This window comes from Phocoena phocoena, chromosome 21, assembly GCF_963924675.1.
Source record: "Phocoena phocoena chromosome 21, mPhoPho1.1, whole genome shotgun sequence".
In the NCBI taxonomy this organism is placed as follows: domain Eukaryota; kingdom Metazoa; phylum Chordata; class Mammalia; order Artiodactyla; family Phocoenidae; genus Phocoena; species Phocoena phocoena.
Window position 1 is genome coordinate 14,022,494 of NC_089239.1, and position 22,222 is coordinate 14,044,715.

Genomic DNA, 22,222 nt, shown 5'->3' on the forward strand with positions numbered 1-22,222 from the left:
TAGGATGGAAAACTTGCAGTCTTTTAAAGAGACTGTAAATTAACTAAATTTGATAACAGTAATCCATCAAAATTTAGTTCCACACCAGTGGACATTTGCCTCACATTTGGAGAGTTAATGTTGCGAAACTTGTTCTTAACCAACTTTAGATTTCCATCTCTCTACTTCCCCTTGGTGGAAAAGAATTGTTTCTAAGAATAAGTAATAAAGCCTTCTTTATTTATTCTCTGGGAACACTATTTCCACTGCAATAAAAAACAAGGAAAAAGTTACCCTTCTTCCTTGTGTAAACCTTCATTTAAAATGTTACACCTGTCAGGCTGATAGTACAATTTAGATATCAACAAATAATACTTACCAATACATACATCGATCTTTCCTTTAATAGCAGCTTCATGCAGAGGGGTATAGTTCCAGTTATCCCTGGCATTTGGATCAGCTCCTTGGCACAGTAACAGACTCACAACCTCAGCATGGCCAAAAGAACAGGCATTATGAAGCGGGATGAGACCGCCATCATCACGAGCATGGACATTAGCACCCATCTGCAGTAAGTGTTCTACGACATCCTTCCTTCCAAAACCTAAAACGGAAGAGGGAAAATATTTTATACTGTAAGTCAATTTTGTAAAAAGAACCATTAGAATTCCTTTAACAATATCAACAAATACGAACAACTGAAGTACTGTGTTCTATAGCAAAAAGGTTAAAAAAAAAAAGTTGCCATTCAAATGGATTCTCTCATCTCACAGAACTTAGAACTAAGAAAGCTCTTCCCTTAATTTGCTCAGTTCCTTCAAAAAACATTTCTTCAACATCTATTATGTGCTGGGCAACTGTGCTAGAAATGTAAAATGAATGAGGCAAGATTCCTGTCCAAGGCATTCACTTTCCCCTCATGCTTCACAAGACAAAATCGTATGTATAAAATCCATCTCTACGTTTTAATAAAGGTTATTTAAATACCAATGACAACCAAATCTAAGCCAAATCACAACAGTCAACATTACACTAGGGCAACTGGAGAAGAACATATGGAAACCAGAAATATGTGGTGATAGTTTGGTTACAAGATATTTGAAAAGGAAGAAATAAAGATAATGCCATAACATCTATCTTGGGACTGTTAGCCAAACTAAATGAATGGGTAGTTAGGTGAAACAATTCAAGCTTGGATTTACTGAGTTGGAGGAAATTTTATGACAAACAAGTGAGAATGCAGGCATTTGGAAATACAGAGCCAGAACACTGGTGAAAAGTATCACAATTTTCAGACAGAAAAATGGTGGGGGGTTGTCGGAAGAGCTAGAAAAAAATCTAAAGCACTGTAAGGACTAGGCAAGCACTGAGAAAGGTAAGGAAAACCAAGAAAACACACCATTATGGAAGTCAAAGGGCAACAACACTATGCAAAGTCCAGCATGATGAGCATTTAGTGAGATCAATGGAGAATGGAAAAGAACAGTTATTTTGACAATTTTAAAGTCATTATAGTACTGTGATGAAGTTACAAGCTACATTGCAATGGGTTAAAAAAAAAGGAAACTGAAAATATTAGTATTTTTATCTTTACAGCTTAATACTGTCATTTATGATCCTTTCTTTCCTACTTTAAATTTAACTAGAACTTAACTGGCTAGGTATCTCTACCTCCATGCTATTCCTTACCATGCAATGCTGTTAGAAAATGACATCTTAAATAAAACTGAAAAGCAATAAGGGTCCTATCTTCCTTTATTTTATGCATATATAAACTAAATAAATGAGAACTATGTGGAAAATAGAAGGAAAACGAAAAAGGTTTCTTTCAACGTTATGTCCTCCACACTATCTTTAGAAATCCACTCATTCCAGGAAAGCAGGCTCTAAGAAAAAGTCTTCAAAGTAAAAGATATGTTTCCACAGATATTTATCAGAATTAGGTTTCCACAGAAAATATTCTTCAAATTAAGTTGAAAATTTGGGGTGAAAAGAAGTCAATTTCATATTAGTAACTGGAACACCAAAAGTATAGGGTACATGCTAATGTAACTATCACCATCCTGCTGTTTCTTTATTATCTGCCGAACTTAACAGATATTACATTCTGTTTAATTCTCTGACTTCAATGTGCCTCCTGCCTCTACTGTCACAGACCTACTCTCCCACTGGGCCATAGGTGCTTTCTTTACCCATGAAGATTTAGTGATTTTCCTGCTTTATAGATCTGAGTAAAGCCTGAGTGCAAACACACCCTCATCAGTGTATTAACAGTGTTTGAGAACTAATTTCCTTTCTTCACTAATAAATAAAGATAAAATAAGATACTTCTTAACGTATCAATTGGTACTTTAAAAAATACACATTATAACTTTGAAGCAAAACAGCAAAGAGTGTGTTTACTTTTTACTAAAACTTTTACATCTAAAATATAAAACAAAAGAAAACAAAACAAAAATGCTTGGTATCAGCAAGGAAGTGGTGAAATGGAACTGTGCTCACATACTGATAATGTGAATAAAAACTGGTATGACATTTTAGAAAAAATGTAGCATTATCATGAATAGGCTTAAACAAATATACTCTCTGACTCAACAATACCTCTTTTCAAACTTTATCATTTAAAAATGATTCATATATGAACAAATATTTTGCATCAAGAATATTTATATAACATATTAGAGTGATGTGGCCACAAGCTAAGGAATGCTGGCATCCACCAGGAATACTCAAGGAACAGATTCTCCTAGAGCCTGGTAGGGAGCACAGACCTGCCAACACCTAGATTTTGGCCCAGTGATACTGATTTTGGATTGACAGCCTCCAGAACTGTGACAGAAAAGAATTTCTTTTAAAGCCATAGAGTTTGTGGTAATTTGATACAGCAGCCACAGGAAACTTATACAGGTAGTTTAGAACAAATTATTCCTAAAGTCTATTTTGTTTTAAGTGTTAGAATCATACAATTTGCTTTGTAAAGTGGAGAGAAAGTAAGGGATAAATACTTCCATGCAATAGTTTGGCTACCCCTATTGTATGTTTTTTCTTTCTTTTAAAATAGAAGTGAAGGAAATTAAATATTACAAATCCAAAGTTATCTATGGGAGGGAACAAATAGTATTATATTAACTTATTTTGCAGAGAACTAAATTTTGCTGTGTTATTATAAGTAATTTTATGGCCAACTTCTTTTGTAGGTACTTGTAGACCATATTTAGCTACATCTAAACAAATTGGAAAATGGTGAGAATAAACATAAAGAGAGTCATCTTCAGAGTAGTTTTTGGAGTTCTATGCTCATTCCCTGAATCTTTGGTGGCAAGGAAATTCTTCATTTGGTGCTATGTTGGGGCCTGTGAATCCTTATGAAGTGATCTTGTGGAGTCATGTGGAGGAATGTGAATGCATTTGGTCCCAGACATAATTGTAGATAGAAGTCATACACCAGGATATGCCACTTTTAACAGTTTCACTAGAATTTTGTGTTATGATAGGAACTTGCAGGCACATTAATGTTGGTGTACAAATGTAACATGTATTTTCCCCTCCTTTTAGATTTACTTGTATGTGTAATACTGGGTCTAAAATTATTGTATTAAAACAGTATAAATTGAATGCCTACTAAACAAATAAAAATAATATTTATCATAACATTATTTATAGAAAATCATGGAAATTAGATGTCCAACAATAAAGACTCTGTTAAGTGAATGATGAAGTGATGGTTTTTGATATAATACCATCCTGTATTAAAAGGATGCTAGAACGCTGTGAATGTACTTAATGTCACTGAGTCATATACTTTAAAATGGCTAAAATGGTATTTTATTTTTAAATTGCTTAAAATAAACAAAATTTTAACATTTTAAAATTCATATATTTTACCACAATGAAAAAAAATCACCAAAAAAGGTATAGACCATACACACACACACACACACACACACACACACACACAAAACAGGATATTACAGAAAATTCAACAACATAGATATTTTTTTAGATCAGTCTTTTAGATTAAAAATATATAAAACAAAATATAGGAGAAAATATATATATATATTTGATACATAGATGGGTAGAAAAAGAGACTAAATCACTAAGCAGTAGAAGTATGGAATATTTTTATTTTTGATTATCTGTTTTCTTAATTATTATATAAAAACATAATTTTGTATAAAATATATGTGGGTGTACACATATAAGTTTATAAAAGAAGGTGGAGGTGAACAGTCAAAACCAGTAAAGATACATTTTATATGGCAATTATGACATAAACTCTTCTAATTTGATTTTGTATTAAAATACATTATTAAATCAGAGGTTTTGTTATCTATGAAACAAATAAGTCCCCTATGTAAAGTACTGTAATTTAGAAAACCACACATAAAAAGTTTATCAAAACATATACTCTACCTGTACTGTTAAGCACAAATCATAATTGGTCATTCGCCATTCTATCCATGTTGAATGCATATGCATTATTTTTCACACATAAAGAGAATTCGTTATCTCTGATGGTTATATAAGGCCTTTGTTTCATAACCAAGGTTTGTAGTCATAATTATCTCTATAATTGATTTGTTTATTTGGGTCTAAAGAACCAAAGTAAAAATAATAATTAGGGTCAGTTCAAAGAACTACATAGAATTTGAAGTAACGTTATCAATAACTAACTCAAAGAAACAGTCCCTAAGTGAAAGCATTACAGACATACTGCAGACAAGATTTTCAGCGTCCTAGCTCGTCAAGCTAGCACACATTTAAAAAAGTTAAGTCACAGCTTTTAAAAGGAATGTTGCTACATACATACATATATATATATATATATATTTATTTATTTATGGTTCAGTATTATGAAGTACAAAAGGAAAACAAATGAACCATCTCCCTCCGATCCAAAGGTTGTTAAAAATTAAGACAGAGTAATACTCTGATTTTTACCAACAAAACAGTATGTGCTATAACACTTCCAATCTGAGAGTTGTACAACAGGTATAATTTAGCTTTTACAGAAAAATTCTTTTTGCTTAAAGTACATGCCCTATTCTTGACAACAATAAAAATAACAATAATAATGGTTAAGTATCTAACATTTAGTAAGCTCTTATGTGTGTCAAGAAGTATGCCAAATGCTTGACAAACATTGGCTCCTGTGATAACACCCTGTGAGAGATACCATTACCCTCATTTTACTGTTGAAGAATTCTTTCCCTCAGTCCTGATATGTGTGAACTGTACTTCCAAACACACATCTCAAATCTGCCTACTCCCCAGTGCCACCAGCTTGGTTTCAAGTTCCACAATCTCTTGTCTAGACTTCAGCACATAACCTGTTTGTCTCTCTACTGTCACAGCTGCTGCCCAACAATTCATGCTTAACAGAGCAGACAGAGTGATCTTTTCAAGGCACATATCAGATTAGGTCACTTCCCTACTTAAAATCCTGCAATGGATTCCAATAACACACATAAAATATTACTAAAATCTCCTTATGACATAACAAGGCACTATGTGAGCTGGCCACTCTCACCTCTCCCATCTCATTGAGCTTTACTAACCCTGTCTTCCATTTTTGTTCCCTGGATATGACAAACTTATTTCAGTCTAGAGGACTCTGCAATTGCTGTGTGCTCTGCCTGAAGACCTTGTACCCAGATCTTCACATGCCTAGCTCCTTCTGTCATCCAATTCTCAGCCAAAAGGTAACAACTAGGAGAGACTTTGACTGACTACTCAATTTCAATTCACCCACAAACGCACACACATTCTTCCGTCATTGTTTTCAACATGAGTTTTTTGTTTTGTTTTGTTGTGTTTTGCAGTACGCGGGCCTCTCACTGTCGTGGCCTCTCCCATTGCGGAGCACAGGCTCCAGACGTGCAGGCTCAGCGGCCATGGCTCACGGGCCTAGTCGCTCCGCGGCATGTGGGATCTTCCCAGACTGGGGCACGAACCCGTGTCCCCTGCATCGGCAGATGGATTCTCAACCACTGCGCCACCAGGGAAGCCCCTCAACATGAGTTCTTTACATATTTTGGATATTAACCTCTTACCAGAAATATCATTTGCAAATATTTTCTTTCATTCAGTAGTTTGCCTTTTCATTTTGTTGATGGTTTCCTTTGCCATGAAGAGGCTTTTTAGTTTGATGTAGTCCCACTTGTTTATTTTTGCTTTTGGTGTCAGAGTCAAAAAATCATCACCAAGACTTATGTCAAGGAGATTACCACCTATGTTTTCTTCTAGGAGTTTTATGGTTTCAGGTCTTACATTCAGGTCTTTAATCCATTTTGAGTTAATTTTTGTGTATGGTGTAAGACAATGGTCCAGTTTCATTCTTTTCCATGTAGCTGTCCAATTTTCCCAATCTCATTTATTGAAGAGACTGTCCTTTCCTCGTTGTATATTATTGGCTCCTGTCATAAATTAATTGACCATATATGTATGGGTTTATTTCTGGGCTCTCTATTCTGTCCATTGAGCTATATGTCTGTTTTTATGCCAATACCATACTGTTTTAATTACTTTAGCTTTGTAATGTAGTTTGAAATCAGGGCATGTGATGCCTTCAGCTTTGTTCCTCTTTCTCAAGACTGCTTTGGCTATTTGGAGTCTTTTGCGTGATTCCATACAAATTTGAAAATTGTTTGTTCTATTTCTGTGAAAAATACCATTAGAATTCTTATAGGGGTTGCATGGAATCTATATATTGCTTTGAACAGTATAGACATTCTAACAACTTTAATTCTTTCAATCCATGAGCACAGAATACCTTTCCATTTATTTGTTTTCTTCAGTTTCTTTCATTAATGTCTTACAGTTTTCAATATACAGGTCTTTCACCCCCCCTGGTTAAATTTATTCCTAGGTATTTTATTCTTTTTGATACAATTGTAAATCGGATTGTTTTCCTAATTTCTCTTTCTGATAGTTCATTATTAGTGCAAAGAAAGGCTATAGATTTTTATGTATTGATTTTATGCCCTGCAACTTTATTGAATTTTCTTATTCTAAAGCTTTTTGATGGAGCCTTTAGGATTTTCTATATATAATATGCCATCTGCAAATTGTGACAATTTTACTTCTTCCTTTTTAATTTGGATGACTTCTAGTTCTTTTTCTTGTCTAAGTGCTCTGGCTAGGACTTCTAATGTTATGTTGAATAAAAGTGGCAAGAGTGGACATCCTTGTATTGTTCCTGATCTTAAAGGAAAAGCTTTCATCTTTTCACCACTGAGTACGACGTTAGCTGTGAGCTTGTTATATATGGCCTCTATTATGTTGAGTTATGTTCCCTCTATACCCACTTTGTTGACTGTTTATCATAAATGGATTTGAATTTTGTCAAATGCTTTTTCTAATTATCCCCTTTTCTTGCTGGCAAACAGAAATTCTATTTTGCTCAGGAATTGGACAGACAATATATGCTAAGAGAAGGCAATCCTTTCCCCAGTCCAGGGAGTGACTCCTGATTACTCTAAGCCGGAAAGGTGATTTCATTCCTCTCTGTCAGTGACTGGCAATGAGACAGCAGGGAAAATCTAGAAACTTCTGAAAAGATTTTTCTCCCCATTAAGAGAAGGTGTATGAAGGAAGAGGGTCCCTTTCTCTTTTCTCTTTTCTCCTTTCCTCTCTATTTTTAGAAAATTTCTCATAAAAGGTGGTGACATCTGAAGCCACTGAAATGATAAGAAGGTCAAGGGAATTATGAAAATAATGGCACAGATCCTTCCTATGCTCATAAGGTACTGGACCAACTCTTGAACTTCCTACCTCTAGACTTGTCAAGCAGGAAATAAATGTCCTTACGCTTTAAGTTTCTGTTGGTTGAGTTCTGGAATATCTATAGCTGAATCCATGCAAATTGATACAAACATCTGTTCATGTATTTACTGACAATTTAGGTTTCATCTGTCAACTATCAGACAGATATCTTGGCCCAATTTTTCATTTGTCTTTTTTTTATTGTTTTGTAGGAGTTCTTTATATATTCTGAACACCAATCTTGTGTTGGTTATATGCATTATAAATATATTCTCTGTGTTTATGGCTTGTCTTTAAACGTTGTTTACATTGTGTTTGATTTCAGACAAGTTTTAAACTTAAACAATCTTTCCCTACATACATAGGAAGCATGGTTTGTGCTTCCTATGTGATCTTTAAAGTATCTTTCCTATTCACATACTTTCCTATATTTTCTTTTAGATTACTTTTATAATCTTGCTTCTCACATTTAGATCTTGTAAGTATGGTGTGAGTTAAAGATCTAATTTTATTTTTTTCCGTATCTTTTCTTTTCCATCAGTTTGTTCGTTCAACAGTTTAACTTCAAAATAAGCCTAGATATTGAGTAGGGCAATGTCAATCCACTCTGTTCCTCTTAAAAAATTATATTGGCTATTACTGTTTTTTGATGTTCAATATAAATATCTTCAAGTTCCATGAAGAAGCCTGTTGGAAATTATTTTCTTTAAAAGCTTACTGATTAGAATTAATTCTGAAAAGTTGAAAATTTTAAGTACTGAGTCTTCTAATCCATATGTATGATATACCTCTCCTTCAATTGAGGTCTCTTATGTTCTTCTATTTTTCTCCATTAATACCCTATGCATATCTGTCAAGGATTATTGGGTATTTTAAGGTTTTCATTGCTTTGGGGATGGAAGGGGCAGTGGTGCATTAGGAAAGGTCAGTAAAACCAGATCACGCAGAACCTCTGAGTCATAAGTAACAGAGTCTGAATTTCAGCAGGGCAAGCGAAGTAGCAATAAAAAGTTCACACTGATGAATTCTTCTTCCCTAACCAAACTAAGTAATAGGAACCTCTTGTAAAGTTCAGCACATTCTTTCCCCTAAGCAGTAGGAGAAACAATTACATTATTTCACATACTCAAAGAAATTTTAAAATATACTATGTGGAAAGCATTGTGCTGGCACTGGAGGAAAACCTAAATTCATTACACATTACCTAAACCCAATATACGTACCAAGTTTCTTATTCTAATGTTAAGAGTTTCAATTAAAACCACTCAAAAATGTTTCAATATCAAATGTAAGGTCACTGGTATCTATTCACTAGATCTGAGTTCATAGAGACAGTAATTTGTTTCAGTAGTGTTCAGCATTTTAAACTGCCTAAACTTAAAGCTTCAAAGGAACAACCTTGGGCAATATTAAATCTTGTAAATAACAACAATGCATTCTAAAATTTAATAAAAGGAGAAAAACCTAAACTGTTTGGAGTATTAAAAAGTGACGTTTTAATTTATAGTAGCAAAGTCATAGCTTAAAGACTCTTTCGACCTAACTGGACTGTCAGCAAAGTCACAAGCACTATATATCATTTGAACTGCTAAATTCATTGACTTAGACTTATAAAACCAATGAAAAAATTTATACTGCATCTCTCACATATACTTATTTATCATTTTTTTCCTTAAGTGCAAAAAAATTATACTCAAAAGACACTCAAAGTAACAATAAAATAAGTTTGGGACTGTCTAGCAAAATAACTCATGAACTTTATATATATATATATAATATCTATTTTCCTGACAGAAGACATAACAGAAAGTAAGTTGGGAAAGATAAAAAGTTACTTGGTGACAGATGAGACGTGTTCACTGTTCTCTCAAAAAACATTAGGAAAAACTTGAACCTAAAATATCAGAATAGCCTGGTTACTTTCTTAAGTATACCAAACCACCTCCACCCCCATAAAAGCATTAAAAAAAAAAAACAATGACAATAAAATTACTTTCAATGAAACAAATTTCAGCCATGACACATTTATGCAATAGCTGTAAGGTTCCTAAAGTAACTTTTCTTTCCCAGCTAACAAAGTCATCATTCAGCAATTTAATACCAGTAGTTCTAGATATCCGTGAGCATCTCTAAAGGTCCATTAAACACAGTAACTTATAACTGTACTGAATTAAAAATTAATAAATGATGTTGGGAAAACTGGACAGCTACATGCAAAAGAATCAAACTGAACTACTTTCTCACACTATATACAAAAATAAATTCAAAATTAATTAAACACTTAAATGTACGACCTGAAACCATAAAGCTGCTAGAAGAAAACACAGGCAGTACGCTCTCTGACATCAGTCTTAGCAATAGGGATGTGTCTCCTCAGGGAAGAGAAACAGAAGCAAAAGTAAACAAATGAGACTACATCAGACTACAAATTTTTGCACAATGAAGGGAACTATCAACAAAATGAAAAGGCCATCTACTGAATGGGAGAAGATATTTGCAAATGATGTATCTGATAAGGGGTTAATATCTAAAATATACAAAAAAGTCATACAACTCAACATTAAAAAAACAAACAACCCAATTTTACAAATGGGCAGAGGACCTGAACAGACATTTTTCCAAAGAAGACATACAGATGGCCAAGAAACACATTAAAAGTTGTTCAACATCCCTATTCATCAGGAAAATGCAAATCAAAACTACTATGAGCTATTAGCTCACACCTGTTGGAATGGCTATCATCAAAAAGACAACAAATAACAAGTGTTAGTGAGGATGTGGAGAAAAGGGAACTGTTGTGTAGCACTGGTAGGAATGTAAACTGGTGTAGCCAATATGGAAAACAGTATGGAGGTTCCTCAAAAAAACTACCATATGATCCAGCAATTCCACTCCTGGGTATTTTTCTGAAGAAAACAAAAACACTAAATCAGAAAGATATATGCACCACTATGTTCATTGCAGCATATTCACAATAGCCAAGACATGGAAGCAACCTAAGTGTCCATCAACAGATGAATGGATAAAGAAGGTATTATACACATACATACACACACACACACACACACACACACACAGAGGAATATTACTGTGCCATAAGAAAAGAAGAAAATCTTGCCATTTGTGACATGGATGGATGTAGAAAGTATTATGCTAAGTGAAATAAGTCAGACAGAGAAAGACGAATATCGTTATGATTTCACTTACATGTAATGTAAAAAACAAAACAAATGAACAAATATAACAAAACAGAAACAGAGTCACAGATACAGAGAACAAACAGGTGGTTGCCAGAGGAGAAGGGAGTTGGGGGATGAGGGAAATTAAGAGATACAAATTTCCAGGTACAAAATAAATGAATCATAGGGATGAAACGTACAGCATAGGGAATACAGTCAATAACAATGTAATGTCTTTGTATAGTGACAAATGATAACTGATTATTTTGTAATGTATAGAAATATCGAATCACTATGTTGTGTACCAGGAACTAAAATAATGTCATGAGTCAATTGTATTTAAAAAGTAAACAAGGACTTCCCTGGTGGCACAGTGGTTAAGAATCTGCCTGCCAATGCAGGGGACGCAGGTTTGAGCCCTGGTCCCGGAAGATCCCACATGCCGCTGAGCAACTAATAAGCCCGTGCTCCACAACTACTGAAGCCCGCACACCTAGAGCCTGTGCTCCGCAACAAGAGAAGCCACCGCAATGAGAAGCCCGCACACCGCAATGAAGAGCAGCCCCCTCTCGCGGCAACTAGAGAAAGCCCGTGCGCAGCACGAAAACCCAATGCGGCCAAAAATAAATAAATAAATAAATGAATACATAAATAAATAAATAAATTTAAATTAATAAATATTTTTAAAAGTAAACAAACTCATAGTAAAAGAGATCAGATTTGTGGTTATCAGAGACGGTGGGGGGGTGGCAGGAGGGGGAGCTGGATGAAAATCGTCAAAAGGTACAAGTTCTAGTTACAAGATAAATAAGTACTAGGGATGTAATGTACAACAGGACAAACAGAATTAACACTGCTCTATGTTATACATGAAGAGAGTAAATCCTAAGCATTCTCATCCAAGGAAAAAATATTTGTTTCTTTTCCTTTTATTTTTTATCTATATGAGATGACAGATATTCACTAAACTTATTGTGGTACTCATTTCATGATGTACGTAAATCAATCATTATGCTGTACATCTGAAACTATACAGTGCTATATGTCAATTATATCTCAATAAAACTGGAAGAAAAATAATTTGAATCACACCTGTATCTTGGCTGATGTGCAGAAAGCAGCCTCAAAATTAGGAGTACCTAGCAGAGCAGACCCCTCTCAACATGATGGGTAATTCTATTAACTTTTTTGTACAGGCCTATCTTCTAGTCTTTTAAAGTTTTTAGTTTTACTACTTTTTATGAAGGAAATTATATGCCCCAGAATTATGTTCTAAGCTGGGAGTTGGGGAAAGTCTTGAAAGTCTTGTGATATATTCTTTAAAATGTCAAAGGTTTTCTATACACTGGGTTAAATTTATGCAGTCCAATATACACAGAACTGTAGGTACCTAATAATAGATTTCTGCTTACTTTATAAGAAATGTTCTATGACAAAGAAACATGCATTTTCTACTTAACATTAGTCATAATTGCTTCCTCTTCTAACTCTATTAGCCTTTAAATAAAGAACTATTTTACACTTCATTAGATCAGAAGTCATGGTTAAGACTTATAAGAGTATATTCCGTTATTTCTAAAATAACAGTTTAGAAAACAAACTACAAAATGACTTCTATAAAGCAATGATGTTGCATATATTTTTCATTTATCAAAGGTGGACTCTGACCAATTAATTTTTCCATTTTATAGAACCTGATTTAGAAAGGAAAACACTTATACTCAGATAAAAGTATTTCATTAGCAAACACAGTTAAAAATGTGTTTTTTCCAAAAACATTGGGAAATCACCAGAAGCAAAAGGGTACAAGACAAATCCCAGATTCCAGCTTAAAAAAACAAAACAAACAAAAAAACACTGTAAGAAATCATTCCTCCTTGGGAAGAAAAAAAAAAAATGGTTGGGTGCCATTGTGGGAAGAAACATGAGCTTAATTGCAGAAGATCAGTTATCCTGGACAGAAGACAGGCCAGAGGAAAGTGATCTGTGTCCTTTTCACTCCTCAACATTATCACATTGTCCCCTGTGCTGTGGAATATGAAAGCAGTATCTACAGCACACCTCTAGCCAAAAGAGAAGGGGTAACATCAAGGTAAAATACTGGAACTTGGCTGAGGTGGGAAGCAAAGTACAGGTGGACTCCCAATTAGGCAATTACACGACAGTGATAGCACTCACCTCGTGTAATTGCTCAGTGAAATCCTCAACAACTACGATGTAACCACCATCCAGAGCCTCTCTACCCTGAGGCATGTCCCTATTTGCCTCAGACCACGTGGAGAACCAAAACCTAGAACACAGGTTTTTCACCAGTCCTAAACCGGACCCCCATCAAAACTCATCCTCCCAAACAAATGCAATATTGGCCCAAATAGTTGTTAGTTCCTAGGGAATATAAGCTCACAGCAGAAAATAATAAGATGTCTGAGGAGTGCAAGTACCATGAAAGAGCAAATAAAAGCAGAATTAACAGACCAAAAAAAAACATTTAAAATTGGCATATTAAATGTTGCTAGAGAAAAACTGGAGAATACTGAAAACACGAGAACAAAAATCTACCAAGTAAAACCAACTGGAAATATTATCATGAAAAATATAACAGGAGAAATAAAGAATACAATAAATTGACTGAATAATAATAGAAACAAAGGAGAAATTCCTGAGGAAAAACTGGTAGAAGAACTTAGCAAAAAAATTCTGAAAGGGATAAACAGAAGCAGAGAATGAGAAAAAACAGGTAAGACAGAGGATTGGAAGAGAGGAAAGATATACGTAGAAATAATGACAGGATGTCTCATAATTAAAGGAAAATGTAAAATTTCAGATTAATAAGGGTTCATGAAGTACCAAAGAGAATGAACACAAAAATGCAAATTCCTAGACTACTCCAGACCAACTGAATGACAAACCTGGGAGTGTGGCCTAGCAACCTGTTTTAACAAAGCCTTCCTGGTGACTCTGATGCAAAGTTTGAGAACCATAGCTCTAGTGCTTCTGGAAGTTTATAATCCTCTGAAAATTACATGTAAATTTTGCTATTTAAGTATATCTTTCTGGGGAAAATGTCCATACCTAGTATCAGATTCTCAAAAGAATGTTAACAAAATTAATATCTATTTGTATTAGCTCCACAGTTTTCAAAGTGTGTTCCATGGTCCCCTGGTGATCCCTGAGACACTTTCTGGGGGTCTGAGAAGTCAAAACCATTTACAAAATAATATTAAGATGATTTTAGCTTTCTTACTGTCAAGACAGTTATAGTGCAAGATCTTATAACATCATGTGTTGGACATTTGGAAAATGTACTCATGGTGCTCATGATGGTGCAAAAGCAATGGTAGGTGAAACTGCTGGCATCTTGGCATGAACCAAAACAGTGGCAGCAAACTATACATTGTATTCTGTAGAGCTGACATATATGGACATATATTAGTCATTGAATTTTTCACCACCAGGCCCTCACAGTTTAAAAAAAAAAAAAAAAGCCACCAGTTTCACTTAAGAATGTCCTTCATGAAAATGTAAATATTAATTTTATTAAATTCCAACCCCTCAGTATGTATCTTTTTTAATATTCTTGTGGCAAAATAAGAAATACACATTAAGCACTTCTGCTACACACCAAAGTATGGTTGTCTTGAGGAACAACACTTATGAGACCATTTGAGCTCCGTCTGACCTGTGTATTTGGTAAACATTTTCTCAAGAATGAACAAAGTGAGCCTGTCACCTCAAGGAAAACAACAAACAGTATTTGCTCCCAATGATAAAATGTGAGCTTTCAAGCAAAAAATGAGAATTTTTTAAAACTTGCATCTGCCACCATGAGCTTAAAAGTTTCTCGATACTTAAATGTGTATAGCTATAAAATCCATTTATATAAGATAGACCAATGGATTTCATTTCATACATAACAGAGTATGAAAAATTTATTGATATGGCTTCAGATTCCACATTGCAACTAACCTTTAAGACTACTTGTCAAGTCGGGGTGTAGTATCAAACAAAAAAATCTATGATTATCTGAAAATGCTATTAAAATATTCCTTCCTTTCCAACTACATATCTGTTTAAAGCAGGATTTTCTAAATATACTTCAATATATGTAATAAAGCACAACAAATGGCATGCAGAAGCAGATGAGAATTTGCCTGCCTTCTATTAAGTCAGACATTAACGTGACTAGCAAAGTGTAAAGTAATGCCTCTCTTCTCATTAATCTTTGTTTTAGGAAACAGTTACTTTTCATTGAAAGTGTGATTTACTCTAACACAGAATAGAATTTTTTATTTTCTCAGTTTTAAGTCCTAATATAAATCTCCATCAATATAATATATATAAACAAAAACTCTTTCAATTATTTTTATGAGTGTAAAAGAGTCCTGAGATCAAAAGTTTGAGAACTACTGCATTTTGACTATAAATTCTTGCAAGGGCAGGAACTGATGCCATTCCATCATTTTGCTCCTTACAGCACTTACATTTATTGAGTTGTCATTGAACCACTATAAAACCTTAGGATTCATGCCAGATTCCTGAAAAAAGACCAAAGGGGGGAAACACACTATGAAATTGTCTCAATGACTGTTAATTAAACAAGCTGCATGAAGTTCTTTTGAATTTCCATAAACACCTCATGAATACTTAGTTTCATACTGCCAAAGAAGGAGGACAGTGACTCTCAAAAATGTGAATTAACAAAAGAGATGAAAGGGTATCCTCAACGTAGCACTGCTAAATATGCTACTTTCCATATTTCATGTTGGTAATATTAAGAAATGAGTTCTCTCTAAGGACAATGGAGAGACCATAATGCACACTATGATAGACATCCATCCCCATTTTAAAAATTTTAATTGTGGTAAAATACCTTTAACATAAAATTTACCATCTTAACCATTTTAAACTATCAGTTCAGGGGCATTAAACTTTCAAATTGTTGTGACTCCCATATGCTTTATTTACTGTTCAAAATGGTTTTTTTCTTGACTGCTTCCATGAATCAAAGCATACAGCAGCTTATCTTTGAGATTTTTTAACAAATTTAAGTAGTTTTTTAAAGAAAGGAATTGCTAAGATATCCTTCTTCCATTAAACTACGAGGTTCTTCGAAGATTACTTCCAATCACACTTTTTATGTTTAATTAGCAACTGATCAAAAGATCAGAGTCCAATATTCTATTAATCACAAATGTTCCAACAGCCTACTTACTAAAAGCATGGTCTCGATCTAATCCTAGTCATGTTTTAAGAGAGCATCTATATGCAGTTTTGCTTTATTTTAAATGTCTAGGAAAAAAGCTAGGGGAAAAGATGCCAAAATGACTATTATTAGCTGCACTGGGGTAGTGAGATGATGAACTACTTTCTACTGAACTTTCCAAAATGTGTACAATTACTTACATTTTCAGAAAACAAATTTGAGAAGGCAATAACAAACTGTCAAATAATAAAATGACTCAAAGAGTTGATTTCTTACTGCTACCAACTTTCTATTTGAGTAGGATTACCCAAACAATTTTAGGACACTCAGATAGGGGTTTAAATCTGGCTCCATCACTTAACAGCTATGTGACCTTAGACAAGACACCTGAGTCTCGGTTTCTTCATCTGTAAAACAGAGTTAAAACCTATCTCGTGTGATTGCTGTAAGGATTAAATAACACAGGGAAAGTGCAAAATTCACTTGAAAGCTTTTTTGTTGTTATTTTTATTAGCTTTTACTATTATTTAGCAACAATATCAGTACTAAATTTATTCGTTTATATGCCAACAGAGCAGTAAAAGCACTTTGATGACAAAGAACTAGACTAATATATAAGAATTACCATTTATACATTTAAGAAAGACAATATCAGAAATCAGAAGTGTTAACTTACAAAGTTCATCTGCTCAAATATTTATAGAGCACGTACCACGAGCATTCCACTAAACTGAACACTGAACTTCTCCTTTTACCTCAAATTTATCTGCTTTCATAAAATTCTAACAAGGTAACAGCTACACTTTCCTAATGTTAAATTGTGTGGACCTTTTTTGGGGGGGGAAGGGCAACCAAGTTTTTGATAGCTTGCTAAAAGTTTTTTAATTAGTCTGAAAGGTTTTTTTGTTTCTTTCTTTCCAAAAGAGAACATTTTCCTGCAAAGACAAAAGCATAGCTTGGCATCTCTTCTCAAGATACTAGAAAAAAATAGCTAAAATGTAGCTATCAACTGTAATCCCATGTCATTTCTTTCTTAAAAACCCATTTTCCATTGTCAACATGAGAACAACCTGAGTTTTGGAAATGGAGAACTGTATATCTTATTTATTAACAAGATGGATGAGAACATCAAAATGGTTTCTATGGTTGGTCGATAGACCAGAATGAAGGCATCTGATCTTTATGGCTCATAATATACATACATATATCCTAGTTTTTCCAAAGCATTATAGCTGGGCATCAGAAGGTTTAGGTTATTTTTAAACCATACCTGATGATACAGGGACCTTGGCTTCAAAGATCTGGTCAATCAGTAAATTTAAAACAATTTTTTTTTTCAGTTTGTAGTTAATAAAGATTGTCTGCTTCATGTTTTTTTAAATCTACCGCAATGAAAAAAGTTGCAAGTCCACACAAACAAACCAACAAACATCTGCCACCAACCATTAGTTTAGTGTTCTACTGAAAAGACAAAAGGGAGAGGAAAATTTACATCACTTTATCTCCCCTTTTTCTACAATTAAAACAAAAATGACAAATCTTAACTGAATAGGGAGCTGTCACATTCCCAAAAAAGTCTCAAAAAAAAAGGTTTACGCTCACACTACTTTAATTTTATACACAGATTCCTGAACCAACAGGCAAAACAAGTTTCCACTTGACAAAGAACCCAGAAATTCACTGCAGGGAAAAGCAATCCTGAATATCTGATGAAGCCTTAAAAGGAAAACCCAGTAGGCACACAAAAACAAAACACTCATAACTTTCCTCAATCACTCAAAATCAAATGATTTTTAGAAAATGAACGTCAAAGTTATCTTGAGCACCTAGGCTTTAGTATAAATCCCCAGAACACCGACACTACTCAGTTCTTATTATGAATCCACATTGATGATACAGGTATTAGGCCCCCCAAGATCAGAGCTACATCCCACATTTCTGAGTGTTCCTGTCAGAAGAATAAACATAGACCAAAGTAACTTCAAGTACCCTGACATACAGGAAAAATAAGAATTTAAGAGGGTCTTGTGTCTTCAATCGTATCTCACATATATTTTACAATCAACTACCAGAAACACTTCTTTGTCCATAAAGCAAAAGCAGGCTATTAAATACATTTAAGAATAAGCTACTGGGCTTCCCTGGTGGCGCAGTGGTTGAAAGTCCACCTGCTGATGCAGGGGACATGGGTTCGTGCCCCGGTCCAGGAAGATCCCACATGCCACGGAGTGGCTGGGCCCGTAGGCCATGGCCGCTGAGCCTGCGCGTCCGTCCGCGCTCTGCAATGGGAGAGGCCACAACAGTGAGGGGCCCGCGTACCGCAAAAAAAAAAGAATAAGCTACTCTAGTGTTTTCAACTGCATTTCATCGCAAGACTCATGATGATGCTGATTCCTTCCTAAAACCTAACACTAAAATAAAATACATTTTCTTTGCATGATTTACATTCCTTGACCACTTTTCTTCTCCTGGGCTCTAAGCTTAAGATACCATTTTTTAAAAACATATTTACGCTCACAACTTGGTCCTTAAAGATATGTATTCTATTCTCCAGATATATTTCTCTGGCCTTTTAACTGCCAAAGAATCACATCTGGTTTGGAAGGAAGGCACACCTAGCCTGCGATCTATTCAGTTCCTTGGGAACAAAAGGGATGCCCCAGGGGAGGAAAAAAAGGCAGGTGACTAAACTTCTTGTTATTAAAACTTCTATGTAAACAGACTATGAGGAAGACATCTTAACTATAAAATGCCCTTAGCACAATGTCTCTGGTAAAGGCTCTCTAGAAAGTGGCATGTAGGCTATATAAACTAAGATATAAAATGATGTTTCATAATTTAAATGCTACTACTGTAAGAGATGATCCTGCAAACCTTTCTGTGAGACTTCATCTATTCTAGGTCAGACCTGCATGTCCAACATGAGGAGGAAGGACAAGGGGAGTTACCCTCAACATCTCAGACATCTATTTTTATCCTTGAAATTACTTAGCAATTAATTTCTGTAAAAATGAGCGGTAGAAAAAAAATGAGGTCAAATCCCATGTAAAGTTCTTATAAGAAGAATTTGAGCAGAAAAGCATCCCTATAGACAATATACTAGAAGAAAATGCCCAAAAAAGACAAAATTATGCTCTACTATTTCAATATTAGCTAAAAGACAATGTGCAAATGATGTAAGATATGAAAAACTAGCATATGTGAATTAGAAATAAGATGACAGAACTCAGAAAATAATTCAAAATAAAAGGTTATTCCAGAAGTAAAGACTAAACAAGAAGGAAAACAAAAATGAAAAAAAAAAATACCACAGACAATGTCTTATGACAGGGATCAGTGAACTACAACACTTGTGCCAAATATGGCCACTACCTATTTTTATAAATAAAGTTTTATTGGAATATAACAATACCCACTCATTTATGTATTGTCTATGGATACTTTCATGGCACAAAAGCAGAGCTGACCAGTTGACACAGTTTAAAGAGAGACCACAGAGGGCATGAAGCCTAAAATATTTACTGTCTGGCCATATATAGAAAAACTTTCCTAACTCCTGCCTTATGAGAAATGAAAGGTAAAAGGGGAAGACCTAAATAGACATTTCTCCAAAGAAGATATACAGATTGCCAACAAACACATGAAAGAATGCTCAACATCACTAATCATTAGAGAAATGCAAATCAAAACTACAATGAGGTATCACCTCACACTGGTCAGAACGGGTATCATCAAAAAATCTACAAGCAGGGCTTCCCTGGTGGTGCAACGGTTGAGAGTCCACCTGCCGATGCAGCGGACATGGGTTCATGCCCCAGTCCGGGAAGATCCCACATGCTGCAGAGCAGCTAGGCCCGTGAGCCATGGCCGCTGAGCCTGTGCGTCCGGAGCCTGTGCTCCACAACGGGAGAGGCCACAACAGTGAGAGGCCCGCATACCGCAAAAAAAAAAAAAAAAAAATCTACAAGCAATAAATGCTGGAGAGGGTGTGGAAAAAAGGGAACCCTCTTGCACTGTTGGTGGGAATGTAAATTGATACAGCCACTATGCAGAACAGTATGGAGGTTCCTTACAAAACTAAAAATAGAACTACCATACAACCCAGCAATCCCACTACTGGGCATATACCCTGAGAAAACCACAATTCAAAAAGAGTCATGTACCACAATGTTCACTGCAGCTCTATTTACAATAGCCAGGACGTGGAAACAACCTAAGTGTCCATCGACAGATGAATGGATAAAGAAGATGTGACACATATATACAATGGAATATTACTCAGCCATAAAAAGAAATGAAATTGAGTTATTTGTAGTGAGGTGGATGGACCTAGCATCTGTCATACAGAGTGAAGTAAGTCAGAAAGAGAAAAACAAGTATCATATGCTAACACATATATATGGAATCTAAAAAAAAAAAAAAGGTTCTGATGAACCTAGGGCCAGGACAGGAATAAAGACGCAGACGTAGAGAATGGGCTTGAGGACACAGGGAGGGGGATGGGTAAGCTGGGTCAAAGTGAGAGAGTAGCATTGACCTATATACACTACCAAATGTAAAACAGATAGAGGGAAGCAGCTGCATAGCACAGGGAGATGAGCTCGGTGCTTTGTGACCACCTAGAGGGGTGGGATAGGGAGAGTGGGAGGGAGAACACAAGAGGGAGGGGATATGGGGATATATGCATACATACAGCTGATTCACTTTGTTATAAAGCAGAAACTAACACACCATTGTAAAGCAATTATACTCCAATAAAGATATTAAAAATAAAATAGTATAATCAAGGACCTTGCCAGACAATAGAAAGTACAGAAAGATTCCCACTCCAGGACTGAAGCATTCTGACTCACTTTTTTACCCACTGATGGGCAACAGTTTAGAGGACATAGTGGTTTTTTTTTTTTTTTACTAGAAACTACATTTGTGCAGTGAAGTGGGGGGAGGGACAAGCATGGACATGCTGAAAAAAATCAGGAGAAAAAGAAGTGAGTCAGGCAACCTCTACATAGTTAAATGTGTGTTGATATAGAAACCACTCAAATCAAAAGAAAGCATAAAACTGCCCTACATATTTTGCTGGTTTTGGTACTGAAGAACCTCATATTACATGTCCTAATTCAAGTCATATGTTAATTAATGTTAACCATTAAAGTTAACCAGGAAGCCTATTTCAAAATTTCTTCAATTTAAAGTAAATACTGTGAAATTTCAGAATTCAATGCTTCGTTAAACCTTTTTTTTTTTTTTAAATAAAGACATCATCTGAACTTTTCTTTAAAAAGAGACATCATCAGGGGGATTCCCTGGTGGCGCAGTGGTTGGGAGTCCGCCTGCCATTGCAAGGGACACGGGTTCGTGCCCCGGTCCGGGAAGATCCCACATCCCGCGGAGCGGCTGGGCCCGTGAGCCACGGCCGCTGAGCCTGTGCGTACGGAGCCTGTGCTCCGCAACGGGAGAGGCCACAACAGTAAGAGGCCCGCGTATAACAAAAATATGTCACTACTAGGAACTGAACTCAGGAGATATATCGTTCTAAATTAATACTATTTCTAAAGCTTTCACTACCATCCTTTGAACAATAGAAAACCAGGGTCAAGAATCTTAATTGTAGAAGAAAAAGTCTTATATAAACTCGTCAACAATAAAAGACTGGATCATTTTGATATGGCTATCTTAAGAAGGTATTAGAAATAGTACTTTCAGAACCTGTATCAACAGTGGAAACAGAAGACTATGCTTCTAGTTGTGGATACGGTGATTCCATTATTAATACTGTCTCTAAGCCACATTTTAAACTAATAATTATCACAATCCACAGTGAGATAGAAAGGATTCTTAATTCTGCTGCTGGAAAGAATTATGGTTAAAAAAAAAGCATAAGGATTTAAATATGAGTATGAGTTCATACCACTTCAGAGGGTCTTAAAAATGGTTTCATTTCACTCTATAGAACTACACTTATATTTATATGGAAATAAAGGCATTAATTAACGTTCTTCCTTCCCATCTTTGCTTAGCTAGCTTGGACTCATCCTTTAAATCCCTGTTTTAAACAATCTCTTTAGAAAGACTTCTTCTTTAAATGATCTAA

The 22,222-nt window shown here is 35.1% G+C and overlaps 1 protein-coding gene across 1 annotated transcript in view; it reads right to left on the minus strand.

Annotated features, from left to right (window-relative positions):
* Positions 1-22,222, minus strand: part of TNKS (tankyrase) — a 174,061-nt gene that overhangs the window by 148,151 nt on the left and 3,688 nt on the right. Inside the window, exon 2 of the mRNA XM_065899772.1 lies at positions 359-583. Coding sequence (XP_065755844.1) covers positions 359-583 — 225 coding nt within the window. The remainder of the gene's footprint in view (positions 1-358; positions 584-22,222) is intronic.